General features: G+C 44.0%; 1 protein-coding gene across 1 annotated transcript in view; it reads left to right on the top strand.

Annotated features, from left to right (window-relative positions):
- The first annotated feature begins 2,209 nt into the window (after positions 1-2,209).
- Positions 2,210-13,210, top strand: part of ANK2 (ankyrin 2) — a 404,131-nt gene continuing 393,130 nt past the window's right edge. Inside the window, exon 1 of the mRNA XM_089525937.1 lies at positions 2,210-2,378. Within this exon, the coding sequence (XP_089382063.1) occupies positions 2,304-2,378 (75 nt within the window). The 5' untranslated portion in view covers positions 2,210-2,303. The remainder of the gene's footprint in view (positions 2,379-13,210) is intronic.

Genomic DNA, 13,210 nt, shown 5'->3' with positions numbered 1-13,210 from the left:
GCAATGCTAGGAGTCTCAGGGTGATTCCAACCCAATTGAATTGCTAGATGCAAGTACAGTTACACTGTGGACACAACTGCTGGATGCCAAGTGTACCCTTATATAAATCCCACTGATTTAATGAGTCTATTCATGGGAATTCTCATACCTGGGATCAAACACTGATAGGATCAGGGACTGCAGCCAGGGAGTCAAAAGAACATATTAAGTTAAAGTCATACAAGCCATTGTATTCCCTGTACCATGTATCGATGTGAGAGCTGGACAGTTAAGAAAGAAGATAGGGAGAAAATCAATTCGCTTGGGATGGTCCTAGAGCAGATCAAGCTAGAAATCTCCTTGGAAGCTGACAAAATTGAGGCTGTCATATTTTGGCCACATCATGAGAAGCAGGACTCATTGTTAAAAATAATAATGCTAGGAAAGGTGTGTGTGATGCGGCAGCTAAACATGCCAATATGATTCTATGCTGCATCAATAGAGGTATAGTGTCTAGATCAAGGGAAGTAATTGTACCAATCTATTCTGCTTTAGTCAGGCCTCACTTGGAATACTGTGTCCAGTTCTGGGCACCACAGTTCAAGAAGGATGTTGAGAAGCTGGAGCGTGTCCAGAGGAGGGCGACTAAAATGGTGAAGGGTTTGGAAAGCATGCCCTATGAGGAGAGACTTAGCCTGGAGAAGAGAAGGTTAAGAGGTGATATGATAGCCTTGATTAAATATTTGAAGGGATGTCATACTGAGGATGGAGAAAGCGTGTTTTTGGCTGCTCCAGAGAACAGGACCTGGAACAATGGATGCAAGCTCCAGGAAAAGAGATTCCACCTCAACATTAGGAAGAACTTCCTGACAGTAAGGGCAGTCCGACAGTGGAACACACTCCTTCCTCGGAGTGTAGTGGAGTCTCCTTCCTTGGAGGTCTTTAAACAGAGGCTGGATGACCATCTGTCGGAGATGCTTTGAGAGTTCCTACATGGCAGAATGGGGTTGGACTGGATGGCTCTTGTGGTCTCCTCCAATTTGGGGATGACTTGTCCATGGGGAAAACTTGCTCATAGATAACCATGGAGATTTAATCCCCATGATTCCCTATGGCCAAATATTACCTATGATTCTCAATGGGCAAGCATTCTCCAATGGTTCTCTATGGGCAGGTAACCCCCATGATTCTCCATGATGGGCAAGTACGCTTTCCCCTGCCCTGGGCAAGGAAGGAGTGTCCTTTGTTTTCGTACGCCCCGTCAGCAAGGGATGAGTTTGCAGGACCTAAAGAGAGCAGTGGGAGACTCAGGGAGAGCCTGGGAGGAGTCTCCTCCACAAAGGGTCAGCAAGGGGCCAGACCAACAGCAGCAACCCCCCCCCAGCAGAACCCCCCCCCGTTCTTCCGGAGGGCGCTGTCCAGGCATGGCCTCCGCTGCAGGAGCTCATCCTCCCGGCCTTCCTTCCCACTCCCCCTCGCAACGTTTCTCAGGGGCACCTGCTGCCCTCCTTTTCCAGGACGTGTCCTCCATCTCCATCTTCTTGTCCAGGAGGAATTCCCCCAAAGGCCCTCCCCTTTTGAGCCTGGACAAAATGCATTCACACTGGAGAAATAACCCGGTTTGGCCCCACTTGAATTCTTTGTCTGGCTCTTTGCTATGCTCCGCTCTGGGCCCCACAACAAACTCCAACTCCCAGAATTCCATAGCAAAGAGCCAGAATAGGGTGAAAGCGGGGCCAAACCGGTTTATTTCTCCAGTGTGGATGCAGCCTCAGAATGACACGTCCTTTCTCAGCCTTTCCAGCCTTTTGGAGGTAGACACGCAGACTGTGGATGAGGAGAAGCCACTGCTGAGGAGCAAAGCCCAGCCCTGAAAGGACAAGGGCGAGGCGGCGCTGGGTTGGTGGCGTTGGCGCCTTTCCTCAGGGAAGGTCACTCCTGGAGGAGCCCTTCTCCTTCTCCTCCTCCTCCTCTCCTTCCCGCTCTCCTCCTCCTCCCCTTGCAGCCCATTGCAGCAGCTGCTGCTGAGGGTGGGTCGGTGGGTGGCAGCCTCGCCAGCAGCCCTTCTTCTCTCTGCTCTCTCTGCCTCGGAAAGGAGGCTCGGAGGAGGAAGGTGGAGGTCTCTCTGTCCTCAGGGAGCCAAGCCCCAAGGAGAGAGGCCAGGAAGGGTCCGCGCCGGACCTGAGGAGCCCAGCGCCTGCCTCCCCTTGAGAGACAGAGAGAGAGAGAGAGAGAGAGAGAGAGCCATCTCCTCCGCAGGACTCTGGAGCCCCGAAGGAGGAGGAGGAGGAGGAGAAGGAGCCCCAGGGGAGGAGGCTTGGAAGATGGCCTCCCCGACCTCCCCGGCCCCCTCCGGAGGGGGGACCTCGCCCCAGGCCAGCCAAGCACGCCTACGGCAGGTGGGTGCCAGGGAAAACGCCCTCACACACACACACAACACACACACACACCCCACAACGCCCCTCCCTTTCCCCCATCCCTCTGGGGCTGCAGGGGCTTCACCTGGGATGGAGTCACAGGCCTTGCGAGGGAGCCCTGGTTTGGGATGCAATGCACTGCAGACATGATCCATTTGGGTACCACTTGTAATTACCCCTAGTATTATTATTATTATTATTATTATTATCCCGCTCTTTCCCCGGAACTGGGACCCGTCAGAGCGACCCACAACATTCAAAGAACGTACTAAAACAAATGCCAGTCCTTGCCCATAAGGAATGACTGGGGAATACTGCCCATAGGGAATCATAAGGGAATATGTGCCCATAGAGAAACCGTACTTGCCCATCACGAATCATTGGGGTATACATCAGGCAAGTATTTTCCAATGATTCCCTATGGGCAAGTATGGTTTTTCTGTGGGCAAGTACTGTCATTTGTTTTAGTACGTCCCCACTTTTATCATTATCGTTATTATATTTATTTTATTTTATCCCGCCTTTCTCCCCAAGCGAGACCCAAGGCGGCTAACAGCATCCATACAAGACATGAAAACAACAATTAAAATCATAAAAAGTATTTTAAAAATTACAAATGTAAGTTAATAATTATAATAATAATGTCAAGCCAGCCCCCTCTTCCCCAATAAAACCAAGGTTTTAAAAGGCCTGTTTAGATAAGAAACTGTCTTTGCCTGTCTGAGGGGGCCAGCCTAGTCTCCCATGGAAGGGAGTTCCACAGAGTGGGAGCAGCCACTGAGAAGGCTCTCTCTTGGCTCCTCACCAGGCGAACCTGGGATGGTGCTGGGACTGAGAGAAAGCCTTCTCCTGAGGATCTTAGAGCTCTCCATGGTTCATATGGGAAAATACAGTCTCTCAAATAGTCTTAAAACATAGGAAAGTGATACATTAAAAAAAAAAACAGAATTAAATTGCTACAATATAAAATTGTTACAATATAAAACTGCTATGGTTCCAGGTTATGGAATTCTGGGGTGTGGTAGTTGGGGTGCTAAAGTTTTCCTCTGGGGGGGTCCTCTCAGAGGAGCTCCTCTCTGTTGCCCCAATAAACGACCATTCCCAGAATTCCATAGCCTGGTGCCCAACTGGTTTATTTCTGAGGTGCGGATGCAGCCAAGAAGTCTTGTGGCACATCTTGATGTATGGCATAAGCTTCCTTGGATTATAGGAGGCCACTTCATGGAACCCATGCGTTAAAGCTGGACAAGCAGAAGTGCACAGGGACCCACTGCTTTGCTTGTCCTGCTCCATCATCCCTGAGCAGACAGGCTTGTTGACAGCCCAAGAAGCTGCACTTATCCTCTCTCTCTTTTTATGTTGCCACACTATCTGTGGAAACCCCACCCCACCTCAAGGCCATGTTCTGTTTCATACCTCATGTTTGTTGTAAGAAGCAAAGATCTTCACCATAGTTTCTGGCCTTGGAGAAAAATGGCACATAACACCACCTTCTTTCTCTTTTATTTTGCCACACTATTTGGGAAGCCCACCCCTCCCCAGGACTGTGTTCTGTTTCACACCCCTTGTTTGTTGTAATAGTAATAGTAATAAAAATTTATTCGGTCATTGACCAGTATAAAAACAAATCACACAAGCAACATATCAATATAACAATAACAAATTAAAATATAAACTGACAGTAGACTGTGCATGTACGGTATCAAACAGTTCTTTCTACACGGTAATAAAATGGCCATTTGACAGCTGAGGGCGCAGCTTACAAACAATATAACAGAATTTAGCCACCTTAAGGGATACTGTAGGATCATTGTTGTCCAATAGGAGGCGTAAATAAAAGGAGTCAGGTTTGCCTGGGAATGTGAGGGCGATCTGGCTGAGACATCTGTCACCCCATTGATCGCCAGGGTTGATTCGGCTGATCTGGCTGGCTAGGCGGGTGTCCCCTTCCTCCCTCACCGCTCCATGTGCGTCCCTCCCGAAGCTGCGCGCTCGGTGGGAGAGGACGACCGTACCGTTCTTCGGTCAAGGGTATACGATAGCTGCGCTCCCCTGCTAGAACCTCCAAACAAGCTCAAGGTCCTTGTTTGTTGTAATAGGTAACTTTCACCACATCTTCTAGCCTTGGATAAAATGGCTGTTAATCACACACTGCATATCAAACAAGCTGTCTTTATCTGACATACCCAGCTAAGCAAGAACTCCATGTTGGTAGTTCAAGACAGACAGCAATAGAAAAGGGTTTTCTTGCTAAATCTAAAAACCTCATGTAACACCTATAGCACAATGTATCTTGCATATTGTTCAATTGCCTAAAAAACAGCACAGATGGTAGCTTGAGACTATTCAAGCTGCCAAACCACCTTTCATCTTTCTGCACCTAACAGATTTCTGTGCAGACGTGCATGACACTGATAGTAAAATACAGAAACACAGAGAATGGCCAAGAGCATCACACAGTAGTGCTGCATCCCTCTCTCCAGATGTAAACATTCAGAAATGCTGTCTGATCTTCAGTCCAGACAGAATGCTGAACAAGGCACATGCAGAAGACCTTGTGATAAGGTTGCCCTAAGTCGGAAATGACTTGAAGGCACACAACAATAACATACTTTTTACAGTATAAACTGCCTGCCACACACCAGGATCAATACTGAGCAGTTTCCTCATGAATCCAGCCTATCTCCTCTCTTAAGAACACATACTTCATTCTGACATCATAAGTGATTTCCCTTTCTTTACTAAACAACTGTCTAATTCCACACTTGACAAACACCAACCAATGAATCAAATGATACCTTTCTCATTGATGGAAAGATCACATGGGACAAATCAATGTAAGTCAAGGTAGAAAAAAACACAGCACTTTGAGATCATAATTGATTGCTGAACAGGGTTAGGCAGGGGTTTTGTGAGTTTTAATGTTTCAACTTTATGTACTATATAATGTTGTTACCTGCCTCGATCCCCAAAATGGAAGAGGTGGGATATAAATAAATATTTCATTCATTCATTCAGGCCATGTTCAAACAGACATAGCACAAGGGAATAGCATCTAGCGTGGCACAAAGAAAGCCTACCATTTGACAGACATCAGCATCACCTATATGCGTAGATACTCACCATAGTCAATGTGTAATTGGGGGATTACATTTGCAGTTATACTGGGTAGAAAAGAGCAATGCTTCAGTTTGGATATCCAGGACCTGTGTGTGTGTGTGTGTGTGTGTGTGTGTGTGTCTGTAGGTGAAAATTGAAGAGTATCATAGAGTCAGTTGCGCAGTACTGATGGCTGAGTAATTCAGAGGTGTGAATTTGACATGTTAATACCTTTCTTATTATTCTGCATTTCTCCGACACAAGATAGTGGACATCACTGGGATAAGAAATAAAGTAAGGTGCTTTCCTTGGTTACTAGCTTAGCCTGGACATGGCTGTCAGTAAACAATGCTGGGAATGAAAGGAAGGGAAATGTCAGTTGTAAGTGGCTTGACCTGCTGTATTAGAGAGATACCAAAGAGAGATTTCACCAACAGTGTCAAAAAGTTTATGATAGTAACGACAAATGCGAACTGATAAATCACATTGTCATTTCACCTTTTGAAATGAAACAAAAGTGAATTTCCTAGAGTGATGTTATTTTAATGATTGTGTATCCATTTTGTATTGCATCTCATTTGATTTGAACACAAATTCACATTGTCCTTGAATTTTAGTGTTTCATAACAAACTTCTGGCCTGAACCTACCTTGATTTGATTCTTTTCAAGCTTTCTCATATTCATAGTGAATATGTCATGGCCAAAGGTACTGTCTACTATGTGACTTGAAATCTAATGAATTTGGTTTCAGTGCTTAAAATGAATGTTTCTGTTGCAGAGAGGCCAGCCCTGCAAATTTCTATTAGGATTGAGATAATAACCATATGACTTTAAGAAATGTGCAAATATGCACAATGCATGTGTAGCAAAAGTATGGATATTACCTGTGTAGATTTGAAATCAGTCCTAGAATAACACATATCTTCTTATTCTGGAGTTCATCTTGACATTGGTTAAAGCAGCTCTGTTTACATGAAACAAATTTGATAGTTCAAGTTGTCATGCACTTTCTATTTGGGAAGGTGAGTTTGAATGATGCACTGAGATACATATTGCTTTAAGAACATGACACATGCCATGGTACATTCTCTTTCCCATTATTCTTTGGAATATATCTCCTTGCACAGGGAGAGAGAGAGAGAGAGAGAGAGATGGATGGCATTTGCAGGGACTGGTGCATCAATCTGCATATATATTAAAGTGTTTATTGGAATTACTTGTCATTCTCCCTTTACCTGAACTTTATCTAAGCTGATACTACAGTACTGCCGTCATCTTCAGATTACTAAAAATGTACAATTAGATGTAGACACATATCTTGAAACTGCTTGAAACTATCCCTGTAAAAGGAATAGAGAGACTGCAGAAGAGCATCCTGCTATATTCTCAAAGGAGTACTAAAGTTTGTAGGTGTTTTTGGTTAATGTCTATAGAACTTTCTACAAGTATTTACTGTAAAATATATATAGTGGTGTATGTGTGTGTAGTGTCATGCACTGGAGATTTGTTGGTATTTAACTTATAATAGAGAATCTGGGCAAGATCAGATAAAATTTTAAAATTTCCAAAACTATCATAAAGCTTTCTGATATGCTGAAGTTACAAAACAAAACACAATGAGAGGGAACTGTTTTTTCTCTGCTTTTTATTACTTTAATAACCAAGTAGACTAACAGGATGTCAAGTGACCTGAATAGACTAGAAAGCTGGGCAAAGCTAACAAAATGAAATTCAACACGGAGAAATGTAAGGTACTGCACTTAGGGCGGAAAAATGAAATGCACAGATATAGGATGAGGGACACCTGGCTGAATGAAACTACATGTGAAAGGGATCTAGGAGTCCAAGTAGACCACAAGTTGAACATGAGTCAACAATGTGATGCGGCAGCTAAAAAGGCCAATGCAGTTTTAGGCTGCATCAATAAAAGTATAGTGTCTAGATCAAGAGAAGTAATAGTGCCACTCTATTCTGCCTTGGTCAGGCCCCACCTGGAATATTGTGTCCAGTTCTGGGCACCACAGTTCAAAAAGGACATTGAGAAACTGGAGCGTGTCAAAGGAGGGCAACTAAAATGGAGAAGGGTCTGGAAACCATGTTCTATGAGGAAGGACTTAGGGAGCTGGGGATGTTTAGCCTGAAGAAAAGAAGGTTAAGAGGTGATATGATAGCCCTGTTTAAATATTTGAAGGGATGTCACATTGAGGAGGGAGTAAGCTTGTTTTCTGCTGCTCCAGAGAACAATAGATGCAAGCTCCAGGAAAAGAGATTCCACCTCAGCATTAGGAGGAACTTCCTGACAGTAAGGGCTGTTCGACAGTGGAACAAACTCCCTTGGAGAGTAGTGGAGTCTCCTTCCTTAGAGGTCTTTAAGCAGAGGCTGGATGGCCATCTGTCGGGGATGCTTTGATTGAGATTTCCTGCATGGCAGGGGGTTGGACTGGATGGACCTTGTGGTCCCTTCTACGATTCTATGATTCTAAGTTATATAAATAAACTATTTTTCTTTGTTAATTTTGAAATAACAGAAAAAATTGAAATAATGGTTTTGCAAGTATTTTATATATGTAATAAATCTCAATACATTCTTTTAAAGTTCAAGTGATTTTTTAAAAATGAGTCATGCTGATACTATATTGAAAATAAAAGAGCAGGTGGAGAATCTATAGGGAATACTTCACCCCCCTCCCTTCTTGTTTTTCCTTCATTCGGAAACTGGAAGCAAAGAAAGAAAACTGAGGCGTGTTCCAGACGGGCCCTATGGGGTGCCGTAGTTACGAGCGAGGGGTGGCACTTCCTGATGCCCCTTGCCCCTTGCGCGTAACGACTATGTCAAAATGGTGGCGCCGCATACAGATGGGCGCTGCCATTTTGACGCTGCAGACGCGCAGCGTCTGGACATTGCACACCGGAAGTGGTGCCACGAGTGCGCACCTTGCACCTTGCGGCGCCTCTTCCAGGGCGCAGGAAGAGGCGCCATTTTGGTGCTTCTTTGTTGCTGCGCCCGGGAACCGCACAATTTGGCTGCTGCGGTTCCCGGATGCAGCAACCGGCAGCGGCACAAGATCGCCCATTTTGGGCGGTCTGTAACGCTCCTGAGCTTCAGACAGTTCAGTCTAAGATTTATTTTAGAAATGTGAAAAATGAAGAAAAACCCCTTATGAATTTAATCTCAGGGCTGTAAAGAAACCATGAACAAGGTTGGCCTTACTTCCATCTATTGGCTTCAAGCTGAGATTTAGTATACACTGTCAGTAGAACTAAAAGGTAAAGGTCTGCATGTCTAAATACTTGTTCATACAAAACAAACACCTCGGTACCTAGAAAAATGGCATCTAATGCTATTTTTCTAGGTGCAGGGAGTTCTCCCTCTTCTGCTGATATACCATTTAGTTGTTCAGTCTCTTTGAAAGCAGTTCTGCTGATTGTATGAAATGACCTCAAACCTTTAATCAGAGGTTTGTATCTTATGTCAAAATGGAGCTGGATTTTATAGGTTCATTGTGTTCTAGTAAAGAGTACCACCAGTAATATGTAACTTTACAGTTGTGCTAGAGTTATAGTGAGTATCCCATGACAGTAGAAAGCATATGTATGAATGCAGATCATAAGTATTAAAATTAGATGGGGGGGGGGGGGGGGGGAGAAAAACAAGGAAATAGATTTTAAAATTATTATATACGAACTTCAGGTACACAGGTTAAAATCACTGACATATAAACATACTAATTCATTTTAGAATTTTTAACATACAATTAGATCTTGTATTTACCAGGAACACATGGTCAAGTATCAAGTATCTGAGGCATAAATAAGCTGTGAAATCCTAGGAATTTCTCGCATTTTTTCAGTTCCTTAGTAATTCCTCGAGTCTCATTGGTTCCCTGCCCAGTCTTTTAATTGGATGAGCGCCATACATAAACATTCTTGGATCTGTGTAGTTCCAGTCCTAGACAATTTTGTGGATAACTTGATGCTGACAAGTTTTTTTTATTGATCTGGTTGTATTTCTGTTTCACACATGCTTTGCTGTTTCTGATTCTTCTCTGACGACTAGGGGTGGCTTCTTTGAATATTAAATCCAATTCACAATAACTCAACAACAGCTATGATTTTGTTCTTGGAACAAATTTTAAATCCGGGCTGGCAATTTCCAGAATAAAACAATTATTTTCATATTTAAATTCAATATTTCAATGTTTAAAACTATCTAGAGACCATTATTTTCAAAATGGATCCAGAGATGATTTTCTTTCTTTATTTCACAGCCTCCACTTTTCTTATGATTTCCATTTTGGTGGCCAAACTTGCAGATCTGTGTTTCTTTAAGATGCTGGGAATACCTGGTGGCAGAAGAAGAGGAGGAGGAGAAAGAGGAAAGGCTCTTTCCCCTGCCTGGCTGCCTCCGTCACCAACGGAGGAAGCCAGGCAAGGGAATGGGGCCTCGCTGAAGCCAAGCCCCAAACCCCTGCCTGGCTGCCTCCGTCGCCGTTTTGCCCCCACCCCCAGGATCCCCCCCCCAGAGACGGAGGCAGCCAGGCAGAGGTTTGGGGCTTGGCTTCAGCCGTCCTCCAAGTCCCAGCCAAGCCTGGAGGACTCCGCGATCGCGGAGGAGCCCCCAGGGCATGGCTAGGGCTTGGAAGACAGCCGTCCTCCAAGCCCCAGCCAAGCCTGGAGGACTCCGCGATCGCGGAGGAGCCCCCAGGGCATGGCTGGGGCTTGGAAGACAGCCGTCCTCCAAGCCCCAGCCAAGCCTGGAGGACTCTCTGGGGGGGGGAGTCCTGGGGGCGGGGCCAAACCGGGGCGGGACCGTGCGGACCCGCCCCAAATCGGGAAAGTCCCGCCCCCAGGCGGGATATGGGAAGCCTACTTCTGGAGGCAACTGCTGTTTACCATGCCTGTTGTAGCAAGACACACACAGCTTCAGTAGAATCAGGTAGAGCAGAATTCAATTTTTCGCCATCTCAGATTTTATTGCGTTGCTTAACTGCAGACATGTTGCTAAAATCCAATACTGAAAGTTTGTGTTTTGCCTCCTCCACCCTCCTTTCAACAGGGCTTCTGTGAAAATTTGAAATCTGATCAGGTTCATATGGAACAGATGACACAAGGAAGTCCCATGCACCCTGTGACTGGCACTGGTCAACAATCTGGAGCAGCTGAACTAGTCACACATTTTTTTTTATTTTACAAAAAAGACAGTTCCTTCTAGTGCACATTATGGTAGTCCAAGTGGAATATAATTAAGCCTTAAATTGCTGTAGTGACAGAAGACATCCAGTGTTGCCAATTTCCATGGAATTCCCGGGAATCCGAGAATTTAATTAATTTCTTTCCGGGGATTTTGACTGAATAATAATAATAAATATTGGGGAATTCTGGGGATTTTGGTAAAACATTCCGGGGAATATCTTTGAGGCTTGTTGGCAACACTGCAGACATCTCAAGCAGTCGGCAAATAAGCCTAATCTAATTGTTGCTGTTGCTGTGTGCTTTCAAGTCATTTCCAATTTATGGACCCTATCATGGGGTTTTCTTGTTCAGAAGGAGTTTGCCTTTTACTTCCTTGAGTCTGAGTGAGTGTGACTTGCCCAAGGGCACTCACTGAGTTTCCATGGCTGAGTGGGGATCCAAACCATGATCTCCAGAATCCTAGTCTAATGCTCAAACCACTATATCACACTGGCTCTCTAATCCAATTGTTAGTCCCAACAAAAATAGACCCACTGAATCCACTGGAACTCAAGAAATCAACACTTATGATTTACTAAGGCCTGAGAGAGACCGCCCCAAAGGGTGGCCTGCTGGTGGCCTATTTCCCTCCAGAGGGACGCCGCAGCCACCAAACCACACAGCATCCCTCCAGAGTAAAAAGAACCCAGAAAAACCAGGTTCTTTTTAAGCCGCTGGGCGGACACCACAAGTGCACTAATGGTGCACTTGTGACGTAAGCGATGTGCAGGTATGTGTATATGCTGCATGTCACTTATGTCAAAATGGTGGTGCGTGTGTACACGGGATGCTGTAGTCCGCCACCGTGCCATGCTAGGTTAGGGACTGTGCGGTTGGTGTGTGGTCCCTAACCCCAGAATCGGCAGTGGCACGGTGCTTTGGGACTGTCTGTCCCACGCCTAAGACTTGATTCAATGGATCTACTCTAGTTGAGACTAAAGTCCAAAAACACATTGCAGAAATAATCCAGTTTGACACCACCTTAATTGCCCTGGCTCAATGATAGGGAACTCTGGGAACTGTAGTTTTGTGAGACATCTAGCCATCTCTGTCATAGAGCTCTGGTGCCATAATAAACTACAATTCCCAGGATTCCGTAATACTGAGCCAGAGCAGTTAAAGTAGTCTTAAACTGGATTATTTCTGCAGTGGGTTTTGGACCTAACAATTGGATTAAGCTATGCTCTCCTGACAGCTCCTGAAATCTAGGTACCTGGTTAAGAATAAACTCAGGAGTACATCCAAACCTCAGTTTTCAAGGGAATTTTAACCTCTGTCTGAAACACATCCTGCAAATGCAGGTTTTTTCAACTTTCTGCTTGGGTTAACTCCGAATGTTGTAAATTTAGTTTCTGCATGGGATTTGTCCATATGATAAACTCCATAGTCTGAACTAGATTCACAGGTTTGTTGGGGAAAAAATTACAGTGGAGAAGAGCTATATATTCTTCATTTAGCTCACTGGAGTAAAGGCAAATAAATGTAACTAACTAACAAACATTTTCTGTTATCCCTTTCTACTGACGAGGAGTACTTCTGGCTGGGTTCAACTTCAGTCTGTTTGTCTCCATTAGAGACTGGTTTAAATCTGGACTTCTTTGCATTATGAGGGAAAAGAGAGAGGGGGAAAGAGAGAGAGAGATTAGCTAAACCTGCTGTTTTCCAGTAACTTTTTATAGGGTATCTTTCACTATTTTATGATGCAGCTATAGACTTTTTGATATTTTAGTCCTCTTTTAGAATGCTGCTGTGTTGGTTTTATTAGTGCTTTTTAATTATTAATTAATTATTTTAAAAATTATTTCACTTTTGTTTTAAGTAGATATTTTATAGAAAGGTGGGTAAGAACACCATTAATAAGTAAATGCATATACAGTATAAAGAAAGATCGAAAAATCCAAGGTGTAAGACTTTGGAAAGGAAAGTTTACTGAAGACAGTGGATTTGGAGTTATATTTTTTGAAAAATTTTTAAAGTAAAAAAGTGAAAACCAAACTTTCTGTTTTCGCTGTTGTCTAAAACAAGTTCATTAGCAGCACAAGAGCTATCATGCCCATGGCAATTGAAAGTTAAGGGGGATCAGTGTGATGCTGAGACTTGAGCTGACTGCATAATTTAAAAGAGACACTGATTAACCAATATACAGAGATAAAAATAGTCACTCAACCTGTTAAGTAGTGCTGCTCTTGGATTAGATGGATGACTAGGACCAAACTAGATATGACACAGAGTTCTGCAGGGTTTTGTTTACCTTGACTTTAATAAAAGAAAAAGAAATCAATCTCCAGATGGCCGCAATAGGAAATGGAATGGTGGTTTGCAGCAGGCCTGTTTAACAGTTTTCCCACATACCATTTCTCCATTAAAATAATTACACCCAAGTAGCTTTTGTATCTATATGAGGAGAAGAAAACATCTAGCTTATCAGTATCTTAAGTAGCCTCTCCTTACTTGCCCTCTCTTGTTTATATAGGCAGCTTGC

The sequence above is a fragment of the Sceloporus occidentalis genome, unplaced genomic scaffold (genome assembly GCF_023333645.1).
Source record: "Sceloporus occidentalis isolate IW3139 unplaced genomic scaffold, rSceOcc1.0.p SCAF_5, whole genome shotgun sequence".
Lineage (NCBI taxonomy): Eukaryota > Metazoa > Chordata > Lepidosauria > Squamata > Phrynosomatidae > Sceloporus > Sceloporus occidentalis.
This window is presented reverse-complemented; position numbering and strand designations above follow the sequence as displayed.